At 31.0% G+C, this 24,144-nt stretch overlaps 1 protein-coding gene and 1 long non-coding RNA gene across 2 annotated transcripts; both read right to left on the bottom strand.

Annotated features, from left to right (window-relative positions):
• On the bottom strand, nt 10,122–11,865 carry LOC109332308. Its single transcript, XR_002105888.1, has 3 exons — nt 11,464–11,865; nt 10,568–10,783; nt 10,122–10,395 (listed from the first exon to the last, which is right to left on the bottom strand). It is a non-coding gene; the product is annotated as an uncharacterized LOC109332308 (long non-coding RNA).
• Nucleotides 12,631–16,076, bottom strand: LOC109332307. The gene is made up of 4 exons (XM_019567253.1): nt 15,734–16,076; nt 14,158–14,316; nt 13,932–14,040; nt 12,631–12,859 (listed from the first exon to the last, which is right to left on the bottom strand). The coding sequence occupies exons 1-4, from the start codon at nt 16,058–16,060 to the stop codon at nt 12,651–12,653; spliced, it is 804 nt and encodes a 267-aa protein (XP_019422798.1). The 5' UTR covers nt 16,061–16,076; the 3' UTR covers nt 12,631–12,650.

Genomic DNA, 24,144 nt, shown 5'->3' with positions numbered 1-24,144 from the left:
AAAATAAGGTTGGTGACAAAAGGAAGATACATTTTCGATTTATAATGTTGTGTATTTATATGAGTAGTATGAAAAATTGGAAAAGAGAAATAATTAGTTATAGAGAATCTTGGTATTAAAAATGATACCTTAGTTATACTACTTTCCTTTTATTGATGGATCATGATTTGAAAATTTAATGGGATGGAACGTTGCATCAAAACGTGGAATGCCTCTTAGGTCAACCGTTAACTCATCTCCATTTTCCTAAGTAATTAAAAAATATATTTTCATTATCTATACTATATATCTATATCTATATCTATATATATAAATTTCATTTGAGCTAGCTATATCTATACTATTAGTAAAGGGAAAACACAAAATAACCACCCATCATGGTGTAATTTGTGTTTTCCTATTTTGCCCTCAATATCTTTTTATTTCTATCAAAAAATCATATAATATTATTTTCTTATTTTATCCTTATTATCTTCTTATTTTAAAAGTGTATTTAAAAAAATTGAATATTAGACCAATTGAATAAATTCAACCGTAAATTTAGTGCAAAAAAAATATATTTGAATTTACAAAATACAAACTATACATTACAAGCGATAGGAAAGCGGGTTAACAGGCACGACAGTGCATGTCAACACGCTACTTATATATAAAGCCAAAACTTGAAATAACTTCCTTCATGGTGTAATTTTTATTTTCTATTTTGCACTTCCCATTATTTAATTTTTACAATATTCGCCGGCAGGCACGAAGTGCCTCTACACACTAGTATATATAAAGCCAAAACTTGAAATAACTTCCTTCATGGTGTAATTTTTATTTTCTATTTTGCACTTCCCATTATTTAATTTTTACAATATTCGCCGGCAGGCACGAAGTGCCTCTACACACTAGTATATATAAAGCCAAAACTTGAAATAACTTCCTTCATGGTGTAATTTTTATTTTCTATTTTGCACTTCACATTATTTAATTTTTACAATATTCGCCGGCAGACACGAAGTGCCTGTACACACTAATTATATATAAAGTCAAAACTTGAAATAACTACTACCGTAATTTTATTTTCTATTTTATTCTTAATATTTTTTATTTCTAAAGTAAAATCATGTAATCATAGATAACTATAATTAATACATCTTACTTTAAGTGGAATATTATAATAAATACAAAAATTATAACATGAAGTATATCCAATAAAAAACATATTAATTCTCTAAAATAAAAATTACAAATTTAATACTTAATATCATAAAATAAGAATGTGGGTCGACAGACACAGACAACACACTAGTTGCATATAAGACTAAAAGAAAAGTCATATTGAATTGTTTCACTGCTGAATTTTTTTCAATATTTCATCATTTTTATTATACTAGTTTTTTTCAAATTCTTTAATATAACTCATTTTGGTTTATGTTATTTAAATATACATTTTAGAATGTATATTTTTATATTAGTTGTACTTTATATTTTATACCACTAACATATTAAGATGAAGAAGATGATTAGTATGTTGGTAGTGATTACATAGGATTATATGTTTTTTTTAGAAATTAAAAAATGTTAAGGGGAATAAACAAAAATTATTTCATGGTGATAGTTACACCATATTTTACTCTTGTATATTGTATAGAAATATATACTAGGATGTGACAGACGTTTTGTGTCTGCCCACCCAAATTCTTATTTTGTAAATATTCAATTTTTATATATTTTATTTTGAAGAATTAGAATGTCTTTTTTTAATATTAAGTGTACTTTATATTATATTTTTTATATTGTGTGTACTTTATATTATAATTTTTGTAATGTGTGTACTTTATATTATAATTTTTTGTAATGTATGTACTTTATATTATAATTTTTATATTGTCTTTAATATAATGCCTAATTTAAGGTATGTGGTTAATATGTTGGTGGTGGTTACCTTGGATTATGTAGTATTTTTGTAGAAATTAAAAAATGTTAATGACAAAATAGAAAAACGGAAATCATCCCATGATGATAGTATAAATATAGTGTGCAGTTTATATTATAATTTTTATATTGAGTGTACTTTATAATTTCATTGTTTGACTTTGTTATAATGTTTAATTTAATGTGAGATATTTGGTTAATATGCTGGTGGTGAGTTACTTATGATTATATTGATTTTTTTGTAGAAATTGAAAAATATTAAGGGCAAAATAGGAAATGGAAATTACTCTATGGTGATAGTCACACCTAGCATTGGTAATTAGGGCGGCCCTGCCCGCCTTAAACATGGGCAGGGCGGGTAGGGGTGTCAAAACAGGCTATGCCCGTGGGCCAGCCCGCAAAAAAATGCGGGCAGGGCATGATATTTTTGCCTGTTAGCCCATATTGCCCGACCCGTTTGCTCGCTTTATTAGCGGGCATTTTAAACGGGCTCCGCGGGCGGCCCGCGGGCATTACATTCTACACTTTTAAAATTTTAATCCCAAGAATTTATTATTGTTTGGTTATTTTATAATTATTATTACATACTTGTTAGAGAAAATTATTATCTAATATGGTTAGAGAGACATGTTTTGAATTATTATTATAGAAACTTTGAATTATTATGTAATGTGGTTATGTAAAATCTATTGATTTACTGCATAATGTACTTGATAACTTAGCATTCACCATAGTTGCTTTTTTAATGTAAACAAGAAAATGCCCGCGGGCCGCTCGTTAGCCCGTTTTAAAACGGGCAGGGCATGACGTTTTGTCCGTTAACCAATTGCGGGCATGCCCGACCCGCTTAAATTATTGTGGGCATTTGCGGGCGCGGGCTAAATGGGTCGGGCGGCCCGTTTTGACACCCCTAAGGGCGGGCTTGTGGGCCGCCCTAAATTTAAAAAAAAAGCTAAAAATGATATAGTACTTTAGATTACATGGATACATAATGCGACAGTAAGATTAAAAACATAAAACATAACATCTTGTTTTGTATAAACCGGACGTGCATTTATTTGGTAAGATATTATATTTTGGAAAATTGTTACATGCACTCAAGTGGTTAGAACATGAATTACTTTTGACATACTTGACATATCAAATTTCTTATTTTAGTGTTCATTGATGCCCATGGGTCGCCCTGTCCGCCTATTTGAAATGCCCATGGGCGAAAATAGCATGTTGGGCGGGCATTTTAGGACAGATGGACACAATTTTCATGCCTTGCCCGCCCAAAACGTGCGGGCGGGTGGGCGGGCCCCATGGGCTTTGCCCAAATTGTCAATGATAGTCACACCATGTTTTGCCTTTATTTATAGTACTAGTGGTACCAACGGGTGTTGGTTCAAGTGTTACATGTTTGATTCTCCTTAAGCAAAATCTCGGGTTCGTCTCACTTGGATGTTCCTGGCTCAGACAAGATTGTCTCCGGTACGATGATACTTATGGGAAACCAAAAATAGTACTAGTGGTGACACGCACTTTGTGTCGGCCAACCCACATTCATATTTTTATGATGTCAAGTATTCAAGTTTTATATATTTTATTTTGGAGGATTAGAATATTTTTTTTTTATTGAATATACTTTGTATTGCATTTTTTTATTGGGGATACAATATATTTTAACTTTTTGTTTATTATAACTAGTGATAACAGGCACAAAACTGCCGGCCCATATTCTAACTTTATAATGTCAAGTATTCAAGTTTTATATATTTTATTTTGGAGAATTAAAATATCTATTTTGTATTGAATGTATTTTATATTGTATTTTTCGTTGGGTGTATTATAATTATAATTTTTATTTTATTATAATGTTCAACTTAACGTAGGAGAGAATGTTAATATGTTAGTGGTAGTTATATATGATTATATAATTTTTTTGTTGAAACTAAAAAATGTTAAGGGCAAAATAGAAAAGTAAAATTACACCATAGTGATAGTTACACTATGTTTTTCATTTATATATAGTATAAATGTTTAACTTAAAGTGAGAGAGGTGATTAATATGTTAGTGGTGCTTACATGTGATTATACATTGTTTTTTTTGTAAAAATTAAAAAGTTTAAGGGCAAAATAGGAAAATAAAATTACACAATGGTGGTAGTTCCATCATATTTTATGTAGATATAGATATAGATATATTTTAAATCTTGAAGTGTGAATGTTATTTTGTCAGCTAAAATGATAAGGGAAAAGTTCAGAAAATTCCTTTAAATTTTATGTATTTTGCAAGTAGCAATCTTAAACTATTTTTTTTATAATCACTCCTTAAACTTTTACTTATGGTGATATTGGTCCTTTCATATATATATATATATATATATATAATTTTGAATTACTAATGATTTGTGTATTTATGGTGAAAAGATAAAATAAATATGTTGTCGATTATTGTTTTCCGTTGTTCAATCACTTTCACAAGCCATTGTGAAGTCAGAACATAAATAATTGTAGTTATTGGCATTATATGCATATCAATGTTCCTTTTCTTTTCTGTTTATTCTTTTGTATATTTTCTGAACAATGTGTTAGTTCCAATCTTAATAATGAAGAACTCAACAATGAAAGCAAATGAATTAGCATGGTTGAACAAAGATAGTAAAGTTTGAAAAAATGTCATAGTAAATAATCAATTAAAGTTCCATCAAAATATACATAAGCAAAATTAGAAGCTAAATATCTCTATCAATGAAATTATTACAATGCACCTTAATGAATTATGCAACCTTGTTTCTATTAAACTTATTTACCATAAAATATTCAATTGAATTGCTGATTCTGTTATGATCGAGATAACAAATTATTGAGCACAAAAAATAGTCGGTAGCATTAGACATATTAAAAATGTGGTAATACATTTAATATTAGACAAAGTCATATAATGGGCCAATTCCAATTTTATTATTAGTAATTTAAAAGTATATATATGTAGGACTAATTTTACCAATAGTTTAAGTTTAAGGAGTAATTAGAAGAAAAAAAATAGTTTACGGTGCCTACTTGTAAAACATAAAAAGTTTAGGGAGATTTTCTGAATTTTTCTAATATGATAATTGAAATAGACATTTGATGCTTTATGGAATATAGTTTGTCGTGTTATAGATTTTTTTTCTTCTAAAAAACATACAAATCATGGAATCGAGCCATCCATGATTAGTTCACTTCCAACATAGAAATTCAACATTATAGAAATCAAACCAAATCATTTCCTTATATTCGGTTCAATTCTTAAATAGTACCAAAAATCGAATCGAACCGTTCATGTTCAGTTCTAAAATATAAATTCAACATTAACCAAATTAAACCATGTTCTTATATTCAACATTTTTTAACACATTTCGACTTTAATTGATTACATTTGTGTAGTTAGTTGACTCAATTAAAGTATAATTTCTTTATTCATCCAATTATGAATGTCTCATGATTTAAAAATAAGGATTCAAGCTAATGCAATTAATATTAAATTATTAATTTTGAACATTTTATTCTATCAATATCAGTGAGATATTGTGAGTTCATTTAACAAAAAAATTATGAATACTAATAAATAAAAATGACAGATTTATATGAATTTTTTAATATAAAACATTACTATTTTATACGGTAACATTTGGTGAAATTAAGGTCATAATTTTAAATATTTGAATGTAATCGATGTGATATTTTTCCTTTCCTCTTAAAACTTTTGAATTCCTTAAACAACTAATCAATTTTTTTTCCAACTTTATAATTAAAAAATTATATCATGAGAGTCTATACTTTTCTCATTTTGAAATCCAGACATGAGAGGTTCTAATATGGAGTTTTTTCTCATATAAAAATTGAGATAACAATAACTCTAGGCCTTACAGCACATGAATGATTATGATTAAAAATTAGATATTAGTTCTATGATAATTTATTTTAATCTTGACCTTTTCAATGAGATCCAATAGTTCATATTAATTTTTCTTATTTCTCAAAATAACAATTGCTCACACACTCAAGTGAGAACAGTTCTCATATAAAAATTGTGAGAACAATAAACCTGAGTTTTACAACCAATCATGGATGGTTAGAATTAATAGTTAGTTATCGGTCACATGATAGTCATGTGCATGTATCTTTTAATCTTAACCGTTCAATTAAGATCAATGATATATATTAATTATTCTTATTTCTCACAATAGCGCATTGTTCTCACGTGAGTAACTATATATATATATATATATATATATTGTAGAGTATCTCAAATGAGAACAATTTTCATATAACAAATATGAAAACAATAAATTTCGACCATACATCCATACATAGATGATTATGGTTAAAAGTTAATTAATAATCATATGATTAAGATTCATACTAAGACCTTACTTTATCTTTCGCATAATATTTAAATATATATTTTATGGTGCATAAAGTAAAAAAAAGTATTAAAAATAATTGTGATATTTTTACAATATTGTGATTAGTCAATTCTCTTGCTCTCAAAGTTGCCTTTCCATTATTGATATGCTAAAAAGTGACTCACTATTAGGTTCGAAAAAGCACCTACAAACACAAAGGTAGCTGATTAGACATGAATGTGTTAATAATATTCATCTGAAACAAATAAGATACTTGGACCCAGATTTGCTTATGAAATAATCAACCTTCTGATAGGAGTTCAATGACTCACTCAATGGAAGACTAGGCCAAGAGGCTCAAAAGAGTTACACATAAGACCCTTAGGCTATCTAATTATGTTGAGAACTAAAAATCTTTCTTTTTATTTGATTAAATACTTAAATCAATTGGACCAGTCTTGTAAGCCCATCTTAAAACCATTGTTGCCCTAATTCTACTCCTAACATTAGTATTTAACGATATATGAATGAACATGATGAATTTCAGTAACTTGTAGTTTTATAGATTTTCTCTTGAAAAATATTGTTGATTCCTATCAATGGTGCTTTCATCTTTGAATCATACCTCCCAAAAGTTCAAACAAAGAAATTGATGAGACATGTTGCGAATTTTTGCAGACAAACTTCAAGAACATAAGGAGTAGCAATATACGAGGCATGATGTCATTATTGAAACGCTCTGATCCATCACGAATGAGCTGGTTGGACTCACGGTGGTCCCAACTCTACCACCAAACTAGGGATGACAATGGGTACCTAGATTCGTGGGTACCCACGATGGGTCGGATCTGAGTCCATGTTTTTGGATATGTGGATAATTGAGACCCGAGATTTTAAGATATGTTGTTGGATGAGTCTGGGTCCAGGTAATGAGGTACCCAGACCCACGCGTACCCAGACCTGCTATTCATTCCTAAATATATATAAATTATTAATCCATAATGTTATATTAATTCATAAATATGATTGATATGTTGTTAAATAGTGATGTTACATTGTTAAATAGTGATGTAAAGTTATGTTGTTAATTGATATGTATAATCTAATATTATATTGATTGAACAATTCTTATTAAATCAATTTCACTTCATAATGTTGAAATAATCAATTTAAAATATATTTAAAACTTTAAATTATGTTTTATAATTTTTACTCTTGTTAATTATCTAAATAACATATAAGATTGTAGGAAGTAAACACACAATTATATAAATTACTTGCAATTGTTTTTAATGTTTTTGAATTTGTGGGTACTCACGGATCCGCTAGGTACCCAAGGACCCGTATGTAGCAAACCCATCGGATATCAACACGGGTCTAGGTCCAAAAATGAAGCAATGGGGCAGATTTGAGTAATGCACTACCCGAACTCAACCAAACCCATTGTCATCCCTACACCAGACCCACCAAACCTTGCTTCGTCCTCCAATATTTCCAACCCTCTACCAAACCCTAATCCTACCTCCCCTCACTTTAATCCTCACACGACCTCCCCAATTCCCACCACAACCCAGATCCTTATTCAACTTCTACCATGTACACAAACCCTTATTCCTCCTTTCTTTAATGCCCAAAACCAATACCTACGGCAAGTTCTCAATCTCCCACTACAACCACCCCAACAACCTAGACCCCCAAAATTGCAACTCACAACTTTTGATGGCTCGGAACCGCTATACTGGTTATTCTAGGCAGGACAGTTTTTCCAACTTTACCAAGTCCCACCGAACCAACGCATGCACATAATTTCCTTTTATATGAAGAGTGAAGCCCTAAGTTGGTTCAGATGGGCAATGCACAATGCATGCATTCCAGACTGGGACAGCTTCACCAGATCCTTGGAAACCTGTTTTGGCCCTTCATGTTACCAAAACCATTAGACATAGTTGTTCAAACTCCGCCAAACAGGATCTGTTGCGGATTACCAGACACAATTCGAAAAGATTTGCAACAGAATTTGGGGTCTTTCCCTTGAGGTAATCATCAATTGTTTCTTATCTTGCTAAAATTATGAAATTATGAGGGAATTAGCTATTCTTAGACTCACCCACATTGATGAAGCCTTAGGTCTTGCAAACTTGGTAGAGGCTAAAATCAATGATACAAACCCACATACTCTAAACCTAACCATTTTTATCCCACTCACTACCCAACAACTAACCAACAACCCACCATTCCACCCCAAACACATCCCAACCCACTTCCCATTAAACGCCTCACAGTGGCTTAGATGCAAGAGAGGAGAGCTCAATGTTTATGTTATAACTCTGATGAAAAATTTCATGTTAGTCATAAATGCAGAATCGACAATTCTTATTACTTCTAGTGGATGACTTTTCTACATCTCATTTGGAGACACTTGACTTCTCTAATTCTAGTGAGGAGGACCCAACACTTGTACCTTCAGAACCAATCCATTTCCAACTATTAGAACAAGCTTTAGAAGGATAACCATCCCCAAAACCTTATGGTTCCCTGGTTCTATTGTTGGACATGCGGTAATAGTATTGGTTGACACAGGAAGCTCTCACAATGTGATTCAACCACACTTGACACATTACTCGTAGTTGGTCATCTCTATAACCCCCAAATTCCCAATTATGGTCAGTAATGGGGCTCACATTTAGTGTTATGGATTATGTGTGGATACCCATATCCTACTATAGAATTAGTTATTTCATATCACATTTTACCTTCTACTTATTAAGGGGGTGACCGTTGTGCTGGACATTGAATGATTGCACACTCTAAGTCTAGTGATTTCTGACTTTGTTATTCCCTTCATGACATTCATAGTGGGTGACAACACTATTACACTAAAAGGGGATGCCTCCTTGACCCTCCAACCCTTTACCTTCCATTAATCATCTAGACTCATACACACATATGTCATAGCCTCATTCCACACAATCTAATTTCTACCATTAGACATTATTCCCACAGACAACCTAAATCCTACTAACCAAAACCCTATTGAACCCTCCATACATAATATCCTCACCAAATTCAACCAAGTTTTTCAACCCCCCAAAGGCTTTCCCCCTAAACACATACATAACCATAATATCCCGTTATTACCCAATTCTACACCCATCCGTGTCAAACCTTATAGATACCTCCATTCATAAAAGGAGGAAATGTAAAAAAAAATATTACAAGAAATGTTAAATGAGGGCATTGTTACACCCAGCACATGCCCTTTATCTTCCCTGGTTTTATTAGTTAAAAAGAAGGATGGAAGTTGGCAATTTTGTGTGGATTATCGCACACGTAATTCCATCACTGTGCGAGACTGTTTTTCTATTCCAACCATCGATGAATTACTTGATAAACTCAGTGTGACATCCATTTATTCAAAGATTGATTTGAGATCGGGCTACCATCAAATTCGTGTCCACCCAATGGACACTCACAAAACTGTCTTCCACATATTTGATGGGCACTATGAATTTCTAGTGATGTCGTTTGGGCTCACTAATGTTCCCTCTACCTTTCAGGCAACAATGAACGAACTCTTATGGCCTCATTTACGTAAGTTTGTTCCATTGTTCTTTGACGATATACTAATTTTTAGTTCTTGCTTGGAAGACCACATTATTCACTTATTGACTGTATTGAGCCTATTGCTTTCTAATAAATTTTATGCAAATGTGTTTTTGGTGTTTCATCGCTGAGTTACTTAGGTCATATTATCACTAAAATGGTGTTCAACCGAACATGGATAAAATTATAGCAGTGGTTAATTGGCTACCGCCACGCTCACTCATGAACTCCATGTTTTTCAGGACCCACCGGCTTCTACAAAAAGTTTGTTCAGAACTACGCCACACTCACCACTCCTCTTAACGATTTACTAAACAATTAGAGTTTTACATGGGGTACATTAGCCGAATCAGCTTTCACATCATTAAAAGAAGCTATGGCTACTACTCCGATGTTGCGTCTTCCAAATTCTCTCAAGTTTTTGAAGTCGAGACAGATGCTTCGACACTGGCATTCAGATCAGTTTTATCCCAGGAAGGTCACCCGGTGGCAGCCATCACTGAATTTGTAAAACAATGGCATCAGTATTTGATTGAGAGAAAATTCAACATATTTGCATATCAGTAGAGTCTTAAACATCTAATGACTCAAGGTTTTCACACCCGAGAACAACAAAAGTGGGTGACAAAATTAATCGGATTTCAGTACGAGATTAAGTATCATACGGGTACCTCGAATCGAGTCACTGATGGACTCTCTCGATGCCATGGTAAGGAGACTATGGTTTTCACTACTATCCCATCTCTAGTTCCACACATTCTGGAAAAGTTGAGGAATTTCTACAAGTTACATTAAGTTGCATCATCGCTTCTTGTTTATGGCTGGGACTGGCTAAGGATGTCAAATCCTTCATTCATCGCTGCTCCACTTCCCAATTCAACAAATACCTACTAAAGAAAACACAAGGGTTAATGCAACCTTTAAAGATTCCATACATAGTTTGGGATGATATATCGATGGATTTTATCATTCAATTGCCTTTCTCACATGGACACACAATTATTTGGATGATTGTGGACAGATTAATAAAATAGGCTCCTTTCATTGCATCGCCTACCAAATTCACAGCCGAATCATTGGCACATCGTTTCTTAAATGAAATATGCAAGTTACAAGGTGTTCCAAAAACTATAGTTTCAGAAAGAGATAAGGTTTTTCTCAATTCATTCTTGCGGGAATTTTTTAAACTAATGGGGACTCAATTATGTTATAGTACGGCTTACCATCCACAATCTAACGGCCATACAAAAGTCATGAATCGTTGCTTGCAGACTTATCTTTGGTGTTTCATTGGCCAACACCCAAAGTAATGGTTTTCCCACCTTTCCCTTGTGGAGTATTGGTACAACACATGCCACCATTCATCTACCAAACTGTCCCCTTTCGAAGCTTTGTATGGTCGCACTCCACCAATACTCTGAGACCATTTTCCAAAGCTCTCACTTGACCATCCACAACATACAACTACTCAAAACTGAGCCACACTAATATCTAACCTTAAACAACACCTTAGACATGCTCAACAAAGAATGAAAGCTCATGCCGATGCAAAAAGACAAGATATTACCTTTAACGTTGGAGAGTGGGTGCTATTGAGACTTCAATCGTACCGCCAGACCTTGGTGGCGACTCGTCTCTCTTAGAAGTTGTCTCGCCGCTTCTATGGCCCCTTTCAGGTGGTGAATCGTATTGGTCAAATGGCCTATGAACTCTCCTTGTCGGTTGGCTCAAGAATACATCCAGTGTTTCATGCCTCTCTTTTAAAAAAAATTGGAAACCCTTATGCTCATTTTGAAGACATCCCAGTGGAGGTGGCCCTTCAAATCATGTCTGTGGATAAAGGTGACCTTATAAAACCCACAACAGTGGTGAAACAAGGTATCTTGCTCAACGAAAAAGAAAGGGAGATAGAGAGAATAGATGAGAATGAGAAAAGGAATGTGAATAATGACGTTCATTCCACTAATGACTTCTCAAGTACTTTGCTTGAACACTCAAAAAAGTTAGTTCAAACAAAACCATTAGATGAAAATGGCTTCTCTAATCCATTGGATGGCTTGCACAAAAGGACTTCAACACGTTCCACAACAGTAAAAGTGTGTTTAGGGCTGTGCAAAACAAAGAGGTAACACAGGTTCAAGGTGAGCCACCCAATCCTTGTGTTGAGGACAAGGTTATTCTTGCAGATCAAGGCAATGATATTTAAATATTTAAATCTTTCTTTTTATTTGATTAAATATTTAAATCAATTGGGCTAATCTTGTAAGCCCATCTTGCCCTAATTCTGCTCCTACTATTAGTATTTAACCACATGATAGCATAATCAATGAACATGATAAATTTCAATAACTTATAGTTTTACCTTTTTTCTTATAATTTTTCTCTTCAAAAATATTTTAATTCCTATCACCTTCCAAGAAAATCTATTTAACATGGATGAGTGATAACAAATGCCCTTTGATTCAGGATTCAAAGATATAAATTTATATGCATTATATTTCTTGATGTTTTGTCTAATGTCAATCAATGGTTAACAAAGAACCTTTACATGATTTCAATGATTAAGAAAGAAACAGGTTTCAAGCAAGATGCATTCCTCTCAATTACACAAAAAAAAAGAAAATAATATCATTAACTACAAGATATATATATATATATATATATATATATATGCAGCAGCTACAAAAGCAAAGAATATGTTCAACTTATCATGAATAAAAAAGCATCAATAACATCCAGTCTTGAATACATAGATTAAACCAGATTGCCATTGCTCAAAGGACTTGGCATGAAATAGCTTAAACCAGATTGTCCAGTTTGAGTGAGCACTTCAAATTTTGCTGGAATAAATGACTTATCTTTCTTGAAAATGGGGCGCCTAAGTTCTAAATATGCACAGTAATCAATTTCAGTTGCTGTAGCACCATCTTCGAATGAAGAAAGAGCTGCCCTAACACCCTCCCCTTCAAAAGATGGAATTCAATTAGAATTCCAACATGTTCAAATAATAGGCACCTTGTCCATACATTTGACCAAAAGGTTTGATCGCTTTCTTGAAAAATTTACTCTTGGTGATTGTTCATGTAATTTAGGGGAAATGTAGTTTTAGGATCTGTTTGCGGGTTGATTTTTAGATAGGAAGGAATAGAAAGGGAAAGCTTAAGAGTTATCTTATAAGTGTATTTTAAGACTCCAAAGCCTTTTCATACACTTCATTGCCCTTAAAAACCAACTCGCAAACAAATCCTTTAAAGTAAGGAATGTCTTTGTAGATGAAAAACACAATCCAATATTATAAAACAGCTCTGAAGCACAGGAGAATGTCCAATATACAGGACTAGAGGATACGACACTAGATGTAATATAAAAATTAAAGTAAATATGAACAAGGATGATGATGATGATGATCCTCACAAAAAAATTAAAAGACACCACTTTATAGAGTAAGGATTTTGTCTATAACAATAATCAAGCCTTAATCAAGTTAGGTGGAGAAAATAATCATTTTGTCTCTTTACAACAAAAATTCACAAAACAACTGATAAGCCATCTTTCATTTTTAATATACCTAAAACCTTTCTCCCACCTCTTGATCATCATCATTAAAAAAGACAACATCTAGCTCGAACTCATCAAGTTAGCAACTTTGAAATCAAGTGATTTGAACTCATCTCATGCTGTATGCTGTATCCCACAATTTAGTATCCTATTTATCCAAGATTTTTTAAAGTTTTCTTAAAAGATAAATTAAAAAATTGAGACGTGTCTAAGAGACGTCCAAGCCAACTTAGGGTGTCAGCTAAGTGCCAGAAATGTATCGTCTAAGTGTTGCAGTCGATACATGTTAATTTTAAATTGGGCGCCTACGATAAGGTGTTTGAACAATTGTGGGAGGGTCATCGGATAAGTTTCGGTATCAAAAGCATGTTGGACACCGGGACACCTTGATAGAGAAAGGTGTAGGGTGATTCATAGTAAAACAGAAAAGCAACGAAGAAGGACATTTATATGGGAAAAAAGGAAATTGAATATTACCATGAGTGACAAGCAACAAGTTCTCAGTAGGATATTTATCTGCAAGGTCTTTAACTATTTGCTCATATCTAGCCCATGCATGCAAAACTGGTTGTTCCCATTGAGGCAACTGATTTATCCCAAGCAATGAAGTTTTCATCAACACCAATGTTTGTTTGCATATATTATATATAATCCCCAAGTGCCAAGAGTTGGCAATTGAAAATGCAGATGAAGTTCATTATACCTCTTTATAGACCCTTTCTACATTATTATCCACTGTCCCAGCTGGAAGCATGGCCTCACAGGCTGATATATCAAAACCCCAATTTCCATCTTTCGGAACCACATCGAGTTTGATTGCCTGCGTGTTCATCATTTCACATAATCCGTATTCAACAGAGACCTGCATTTGTAGAAGTGGTGGAAAGAATTTTAGCAACTTAATGGCTGATATATCTATCTATGTATGTGAGTTATAAGTTCATAGAGGAGAAATGAAATAACACTGTAGACTTTCACTCATAAAACTCTACAATTCTACTTCTACAAATGAAAAGTGAACCTCTTTTGTTACAATTCATGCATACAAGCAGTTTTCACACTATTAAACTCTTCTTCGAAACAGAAATTTCTATATTTATTTATCCAGTAAAACTAACTTGATTCCTATGAGAACAAAATTATTGAGTAGAGTATCAGTTAAGAAGAGTTAATGCTTGTCCTTGGTATACACTAAACAACCACCATCAAAAGCACAAAAGCAATAGAAATTTGTCTGGAAATTTAATGAGAGGCATAAATTGAAATGATGGCATGCAAAACTTACACCGAAAACCCAATCAAACCTATTATGTCTGCAGAATGGGTACAATATAAAAATCATCAAAAAGCCCTGTATAGATAATTTTTCTACCATTACCAATGTGAGACAAACAAAAATTCTTAACATAAATCAACAAACATCTTCACTTAAATTCCAAAAATGACGCATCATCTTCGCCTATTTAGCCCTGAAGGTCACTCACACGAGTCTTAGTAGACCTAAGGAGGTTTCTGGTGATGGTGGGTAGTGAGTAAACCAGCAATATGACTTTTGCATAGGTGGCTGCAACACAGGGACTAAGGTTCTCTACTAGAACTGAGATATAAATTTGAGATTAAAAATTACTCCCACCAAGGTTTTAAATCTTGGTTCGCGGCCATTACATAAGCCGATACGTTAAGGATTTGGGATCACCAAAAGCATATCGTGACCGTAATTATGACCACATGAGTGACCTTTATCCATAATTGTCCGAAACATCAAGGTTTTACAATTTCCGGAACCATGATTGCAACCACTAAGACTATACACACTTGAATTAATTGAATTAAATCAGTGACATAAAAGACAACGTTGATTTACAAAGAAAACAGGATACACATTACCATTACATCTATCTCAGCAATTAAACAAAAACTACATTCATATTTCAATTAAAATATAATATTCTCCAATAATATCATATTTTAATTAAATAAAAACTACATTTATATTTGAGTATAATATCTACGTGCTACCAATTTAAAGTATATCATTCATTCAGCATTCATTTGCAATACTTTTATTTATTTAAGAGTAGTAATTGAAAAATAAATGGCGCATAATGCGATGCGATGATAGTATAAAAAACTCTTACACTAACTATGCACACATCTTCTCTTTATATTTTAGTTTCTGTAATATACTATCAAGTATGTGCAACAAGATTTCAAAAAAATAAATAAATCTACATTCATGTTTCAATTAAAATATAATATTCTGAAATAATCGTTCTAACCTTGAGTTTTGAAGGATCAATGGCAATGCCATCGCCAGTGAGGGCGGTAGGCTCGTCCACGGCGGCGGAGATGGCGGCGATGACTTCGACGGCAGTCTGGATGCAGCGGAGGAAGGGTGAAATGAAAACACGGTGGAACCGGAACTCGAGATTGTGCCGGAAGTTTCGACCGGCGGTGAAGGCCCTTACTCGGCCGTGTTCGATAAGCGGTGGGTCCCAGGGTCTGGTTGCTTTGGAAACCCAAAGAGGATCGAATTTGTCGATGCGTTCAGCGTGCCTCATTACGACGACGTTTTGGTAGAACTCAGGAGTTTCATTTTGAGCCATTCTCAGAGTGTGTGGATCTAGTGTAGTGTATAAAGTTTTGTGGATTATTATGTTTTATACTCAATCAGTGATTCATTTACTCTTCATTTAAATTACTTTTTTTTTTAAGTCAATAATGACTGAAAATAAATAGTAAATAATGTAGTGAAGTGTAAAAAATTCTTACATTGTCAGTGTGTATCTTTTTTCTCAAAACATAAAATAAAAACAAATACACAATGGATTTAATATATACACTGATAGTATAAGTGTATTTTACACTGACAGCAAATCTCCACCATTCATATATTAGTTATTATTGAATTTTAAATAAAAGTATTATAAATTAATGATAAATAATACACTAACAATATAAAATTTTTACACTATCAGTGCATAGATTTTAAATTCATTCACAATATTCATCTTATAAGTCAATGGTATGATTGATGATATTATTGATTATACATAAAATTTTGCACCTACATAGGGTAGAAAAAATAATTTAACTACTTACAAAAACACATAAATTTTACAAGGCTTTATGCAAATTTCCCTATTCTAAAGCATACACGTGAGGAGTCCTAGTTAGTGTTAGTCATAACATTTTGTAGGATGGATGTGAGAGAAAAATTTAAGCCTCTAATTTAATTATATAAAGTTTGAATAAAATTAAGAACTTCAAAGTTCAAACAAATTAGAATAATAAAATAAAAATAAGCATTCATTATATATCAAATAATTTAGTTATATATTATTTCTCGAATAAGATATACCAAATTGTAGAAGGTAAGTTACATTTTGTTTTTGTGATGGATTATTTTTACTTATTAGATAATTGAGCTTATGAGATCATATTGTTATTAAGTGCTAAATGATTTTATACTTTGCTAACGGATGTTGGTTCAAGTGGTACATGTTTGATTTTTCTTAAGCAAAGTCTTGGGTTCGAGTCTTGTGGATAAAAAATATCTGCTCGGAGAGTTAGCCTCACATATATGTGAACATTCCTAACTCTCAAGTGCGAGGATACATGTGAAGAATAAAAAAAAATGATTGTATACTTTTCTCATTTTAGGTTAGATTCTTATTTCAATTATATGAGTTTGTTACACTGATGGCACATTTTCACTTATGCGTCAAACTCTTCGGTTTATTTGAGAGGATTTTGGAGGAGAGGAAACAAAACAAAAAAGTTGTAAGTAAAATACACTTCTGAGATGACTTATAAGTCTTCCATTTTCTTTCATTCCCCTCCAAAGTCCAAATCTTAAACAAACCATTAATTGAATTAAAAACATGAGAAAAAATATATACACTAACAATATATGAGTTTGTTACACTGTTATTGTATCAATCATTATATTTATACACCCAAAGCTATAACCATAAAAACTAACTAATATCCGATAGTAATATTTCTAGTAAAATATAAGTGTAATATCTATATACTAGATATCTTCTATTTTTTATATTATTTTTTATTTCAAGAGTCGATAACATAGGGAGGAGATTTACTTAATTGTAGAGTAAGCTTTTAAAACTTACTGCATGCATATCTTAGTTATCAATTATATGAAAATCTAATTGGATAGATCTGCTCACTAATTCAAACATTGGATTTTCCTATAATTGATGGTTAAGATTTGGAGTAATTTTTTTAAATTTACTCTTGAAGTAAGTTGATCCCTCTCATCACAAAGGAATATATAAAATAAAAATCTTATATTTTTGATCTAACGTATATTATTGAGTGTACTGGCAGAATAAAAAATTATATATAATCATTATATTATCTTCACTTCATTTAGATTACTTTTTCTAAAGAATACATAATAATGAGAAATGAATGGGTTGATCTAGTAACAAAATAAAAAAAAATTTGACACTGTTAGTCTTTTTATCTTTTTTTTCTATATCCAGTTTTAGTTAGTTACTCTAACGGTTTCACCCTCACCCTTCACATTTCCAACCGCAAAGAAGATAAGAACCTCTGCATGGATTGGATCCACAATCACTTCTCATCTTCGATTTATCTACTTTCTTCCTCTTCTTCGAGTTGAAGGTAAAATTTCATTTTCTTTTGTTTTTGGAATTTCAATGCCAACTCTTGCGAGTTCTTCTAAGTTAATCATAAGTGTGTTGTTAAATTTGCTTATTCCTCATCTGATTGTGATTTTTTGCTTTTTCCCTTTTCTATAATGGGGATTAGCGACAACATCAATATCTTCATATCTCATTATTTATATGAATTTAATTAGTATCTTCTTTACACCTTTCTCTTTTTATTTGTAAGCATGTTTTATTAGCTCAGAGATAATTCAATGCATATCCTTTATTACATTACAACTTCCTAAGCTTAAAGGGCTCATTATATAGATTAAATACAAGTGAGGTTCTCTTCACTTTAACAATTCTAATGAATTAATAACTAACTCAAAAGTTAGTTACACTTTCTGTTTCTCTTTTTCTCTTACATTCAGTTATGGTTTTTTCTTCTTCTTTCTACAATTTCTTCATTCTCTTACATGGTATTATAGACATACTCACATTGTGATATCCCACTCTTAAATAAATGAATAAGAGTGTAAAATGTATACACTGACAGTGTAAAGATTTATACACATGCACTTCATCATCCACCGTTCATTTGGATTACCTTTTCTAAAAAGTCAACAATAATAAAAAATCAATGATAATAATACAATGACAGTGTATAAAACTTATATACTTTCAGTGCATACATGTTTTTTCTCAATGAATAAATAGTAATGATAAAATTGAAATAAGTGAATTACCCAGTATAATTACTATTTTGTCCATTTAATTTTTTGTTCTAAGTAAGAATGGACATTTGATCAGTTTCATAGCAACAATTCATTTTTTTGTTGCTAACCAAGCTTATTTGACTAGTCTCCACTTGTAAAAAAGATTCAAGTTGTGACTTAGTTTAGTGTAATATTGAGGAGCAAGAATGGACACATTCCCTTTAAGTGATTTAGTTTTAAGAGTATAGAAGAAACACTCCTATGTAAGTCATCATTCATTTTTGCTAACATATCTTTTATCTCTTTCATGGGCATGCTCATCTTGAAAAGAAAAAACTTACTTGACTATTAAGTTTATGGATCTAAAATTAAATTAATCTAAAGATAAGTTCTTTCTTTTCCTCACCACCTAGAAGATGAAATGCACATGAGATAGATAAAAGTTATGTTGGCAAAAATGATTGATGGGTCATGTACGATTGTTTCTTTCTTACCCATAAAGGTAAGTTACTTGAATGTGATTGTGTCCATTCTTGCACTCCAATATTACACTCAACAATAATTATCACAACTCAAATCTCTTTACAAATTGGAAACTGATCGAACAAACTTGGTTACAAAACCTACAAGCAAAAAAAATAATACTAATTTGACACATTTAAAATGTCTAATGTGTAGATAATTTAATTACATGTAAACTATAATTTGTTTTACTAATTAGGGGAATACTAACCCGTGAGTTTCATAAGTTTGAAAGAGGTACCGAAAATTAACCTTAATTCTGATACCATAATTTATCCCTTGAAAGAATTGTCAAGAGACACTGGCTTCTTATTGGGACCTGATTGCACTGAAGAATTTTTGAACAAGTACCAATTAATGGTCATAATATAAAACGAGTAACTTTTAGTTTTATGGTTCATTAAGTTTAACTCATTGAATTGTTCCTCTAGGAGGATGATTATTAGAATTTTCCTTATCAAATCATAATATTTGAGTTTGACCAATCTTTATCATCCTAAACTTCTACATGGTATCAGAGTGGTATAGTTATTTCAATAGTGAGTATACGACTGTATTCTATTCCCACCAACGTTCATTTCGGTACAAGCTCTATCATGTAGCTTTTGATCAAAGAGGAGCCGCTCCAGAAGTTGACCTATCATCAAGAGGAGACAACTAATCCTCTCCTGTATATTGTTGCTCATGTTATTCTTCCTTAAGTGATTCATTTAAGAGTATTCTAATTCTAATAACTAACTCCTCTTAAAATGGTAGGAACCATTCACAAATGAGAATCAAAGCTTTCTTATTTGAATAATATTTTTCATTGATTAAATTAGAAGAAGATACATTGATTTATATATGGAAAACCAGAAAAAACTAATAACCAAATATTTAACAACCAACTATCTCAACAATACTTTAACAACCCCTATCAACCCTTTAGATACTTTGGGGAGAATGTAATTCTGCACTTCCAGTAAGCCTTCCTAACTAATTCTGCATATCTTTGTTTTTAGTTGAAATTCTTCACTGAAAGCTTTCTTTGGCAAAGGATGTTATAAATTCTTTCTTCTAATTCATTGACTCTGTAAATCACAGGAAGAGAGCTTCTCCGTATGATGTTAAATTGTTGTTCTTGTTGTTTATTTTAGAGTAAATTATAGTTTAGTTCAGGTATTTCAGGTACTATCTTACTTCTGATATATAAAAACAAGATAATGATTCAAGAAGACCGATACAGACATACACCTGAAAACATATATCTTTGAATCCTTCACGGGTAGTGGTGACTTAGTATGAATTTTGATCTTTTTTGTATATATATATATATGAGAAACATAAGTTATATTAAATATTTTATACCATTTTACACTCTAACCTTAAATGTGGGTTAGACTAATTTTTAATTAGAATATCATTAAGAAATAGAATAATAGTTTAATAAACTTTAATCATATGATGATTTTTATAGAATGAATAATTAAGCTTTTAAGAGTAAATAGAACTCATCTCTATAAAATAATGTATGAAATATGAAAGTAAATCATTTGCATTGAATTGTCCTAAATAACTAATATAATCAATTGGAAAAAAACTTAAAAAAATGAGATTATATTAGATGGAATCAAATGCACAAATTTCTTGGAATCAAAATGGTGTTATTATTTTTTTATATAACTAATGACATTACTTTACTTTATGCTTAATGAATTAGTCTCTTTGATAGTACACTATTAATTCTCCCAACATGTATTACTTATATGAATTAACTATTTCTACAAGGTTTTGTTACTTTGTATACAATTCAACTATCACACATAAATAACAAATATTGATTTAGACTAATTCATTAAACCAACCATATATGTTTAACTAAGACTGACTCAAACCCAATCCCACATACTCGCCACTAAGATTCTGCTGTTCACAACTAATCAACCAAAACATGCAACCCATGAAACCAATTACTAGAATATTCTCTGTCGCTATAGCCCACCCATTGTAATTATCTTTTTTTAGTTTCCCACGAGTATACTTACACTAAAGGCAATCTTATCTGAGTTGTACGTGTACATGAAGCTAACTCTACCAGCTGATATTTTTTCATCCACAAGACTTAAACCAAAAACTTTACTTAAGGGGAATCAATCAAGCATGTACCACTTAAACTAACATCCGTTGCTCCATTGTAATTATCTTATCTTAAATCTGAAACATGTCCCCAAAAATAATAATTTGTGTGCACCACCGCCACACTAAACAATCCTGAAGAGCCAAGTTTATTTAGATTTGGTAGAAAAATTGAATATATTAAAACGAGATTTTAGTATTGTGGTCCCATATCCTACGTGTTCATCATATTTTTTATTATTTTAGTAGTTGAATTACACGTGTGACTTTGAGACACCAATGCACCTTTTCGTGCCACATGTCCTCATTCAAAGTAATTTTTGAGTCAGTGAAAAAATGTATCTACCATTACATTCATATTTCATCATCATTAATTTTAAACTATAAATAATAAAAATAAAAATAAATGATATAATCAATCATATTATATTTGAATATTTGACTAGTTAGTAAGATTTTATATTCCTAAATCAAAGCTTTGATGGTTACTTGATTAAGTTATAAGTTTATAATTAACTAGTATGGTGGTCGGCACTCCGTGCCAATTAGGAATGGCACTGGATGTGGGCGGGCGCGAGTAGTATTTTTCGTGTCCAAACTTGCAATATTTATGGGTATCCGAGTGCGCGTAGTGTGTATTTGCGGTACCCAATGTATTTTTAATTTTAATTATATATTTTTATAATTTGTAATAATCAATATGTAAAAATAATTGTTATGTGAGTATTATGATATTTATATGATCAAATTATTTATCATAGTCAAATGTGTGTAATTTATTATGTAATAATAATAAAGTATATTTATACTATATATAACCCATATCTATATCTATACTATATATAAAGTCAAAACTTGAAATAACTTCATTCATGATGTAATTTTCATTTCCTATATTGCCCTTAATATTATTTAATTTTTACAAAAAACTATATAATCCTAAACAACTACCACCAATACATTAATTAACCACATATCTCACCTTAAATTAAACATTATCATAAACACACAAAAAAATATAATATAAAGTACACCAAACACAACAAATACATTTTAATTCAAAAAAATGAAATATATAAAAATTGAATATGTAGTATCACACAATATTCACCGGCAGGCACGAAGTGCCTGTACACACTAGTTATATATAAAGTCAAAACTTGAAACAACTACTACCAATGTGTAATTTTACTTCCCTATTTTGCCCTTAACACTTTTTAATTTCTATAAAATAAACTATATAATCATATATAACTACCACTAACGTATTAACATTCTCTCCCATAAGTTAAACATCTATACTATTAATAAAGGGAAAACACAAAATAACCATCCATCATGGTGTAATTTTTGTTTTCCTATTTTGCCCTCAATATCTTTTTATTTCTACCAAAAAAACCATATAATATTATTTTCTTATTTTATCTTTATTATCTTCTTATTTTAAAAGTGTATTTAAAAATTGAATATTAGACCAATTGAATAAATTCAACCATAAATTTAGCGCAAAAAATTATATTTGAATTTATAAAATACAAACTATACATTATAAACGATAGGAAAGCGGGTTGACAGGCACGACAGTGCATGTCAACACGCTAGTTATAATAAAATAAAAAATTCTAATTATAGTACACCCAATAAAAATACAATATAAAATGCATTCAATACAAAATATATATTTTAAATCTTCAAAATAAAATATATAAAATTTCAATATTTGACATTATAAAATTAGAATATGGATCGGTAGGCACAAAATGTCTTTCACTACTAGTGATATATAATATTAAAATAATAATAAATATATATAAAAATTTAACTAAAAACTAAATATAGAAATTTGTGGGTACCCGTGGGGCAGATATCACAAAACTCGTTCCGCCCATAAGCTATTATTGTTGGTACCAGTTGCGAGTATTTCTGTGAGTATCCACATGTCGGGTTTTTTTTTGCCATCATTAGTGCCGATCAACCTGCATTCGTATTTTTTCTAATATATCATGTGTCATCTTCATGTTATACTATTTAATAAAGAAACAATTTAAATATAAAAATGCAATATATGAAGTTAATGGAGAGTAGAAATATATATAAGAAAGTTTATGGAAGATTAATGATATCAATATAAAAAATGAAACCAATTGAAATAGTATTGAAAGTTTATATTAGTTATCAATGAGAAAAATTACAAATGATAAATTTGGAATATAAAAATTATGGCATGACAGTGGTTATTATTTGAAGTTATAAAAGTTAAAATAGGAAAACATAAAATACTCTATAGATAATTATTTATGTTTATTATTAGTATAGATATATGAAATAGAAGTTATAAAAGATAAAATAGGGAAATATAAAATATTACATTCAACATGAGTAGTTATTTTATGTTTTTCCTCTGTATATTAGTATAAATATTTGAAAATATATAATTTAAATATAATCATATTAGTCTTGCATAATTATGAAATGAGTAATCTAATCTTAATATTAAAATTGAAACTATTATTACTTAATTAGTGAATCATATTAAGTTGTACCATTTTATTTCTTATTTCTTACTAATAATAAAAAAAAAAATAGAATGTCATTCAAAATTCTATGACTTGTTTGGTAAATGAAGTAGTTTATTTATCTTTAACTTTTCCGAAAACACAAAGATTATTTTGTTAGCTATTTAGATGTTACTTTTGCCTT

Source organism: Lupinus angustifolius, chromosome LG18 (assembly GCF_001865875.1).
Source record: "Lupinus angustifolius cultivar Tanjil chromosome LG18, LupAngTanjil_v1.0, whole genome shotgun sequence".
Taxonomy (NCBI): domain Eukaryota; kingdom Viridiplantae; phylum Streptophyta; class Magnoliopsida; order Fabales; family Fabaceae; genus Lupinus; species Lupinus angustifolius.
Note: the sequence above shows the minus strand (reverse complement) of the source record. Positions and strands in the feature narration are given on the sequence as shown.

What these genes read in the sequence shown, in the direction of transcription:
- LOC109332307 (XM_019567253.1), bottom strand. Translation starts at nt 16,060, where the DNA reads ATGGCTCAAAATGAAACTCCTGAGTTCTACCAAAACGTCGTCGTAATG. An exon ending in TAGAAAGGGTCTATAAAGAG is followed by an intron (nt 14,041 to 14,157) that starts GTATAATGAACT and finishes GGGATAAATCAG; the next exon opens with TTGCCTCAATGGGAACAACC. An exon ending in CTTGTTGCTTGTCACTCATG is followed by an intron (nt 12,860 to 13,931) that starts GTAATATTCAAT and finishes CATCTTTTGAAG; the next exon opens with GGGAGGGTGTTAGGGCAGCT.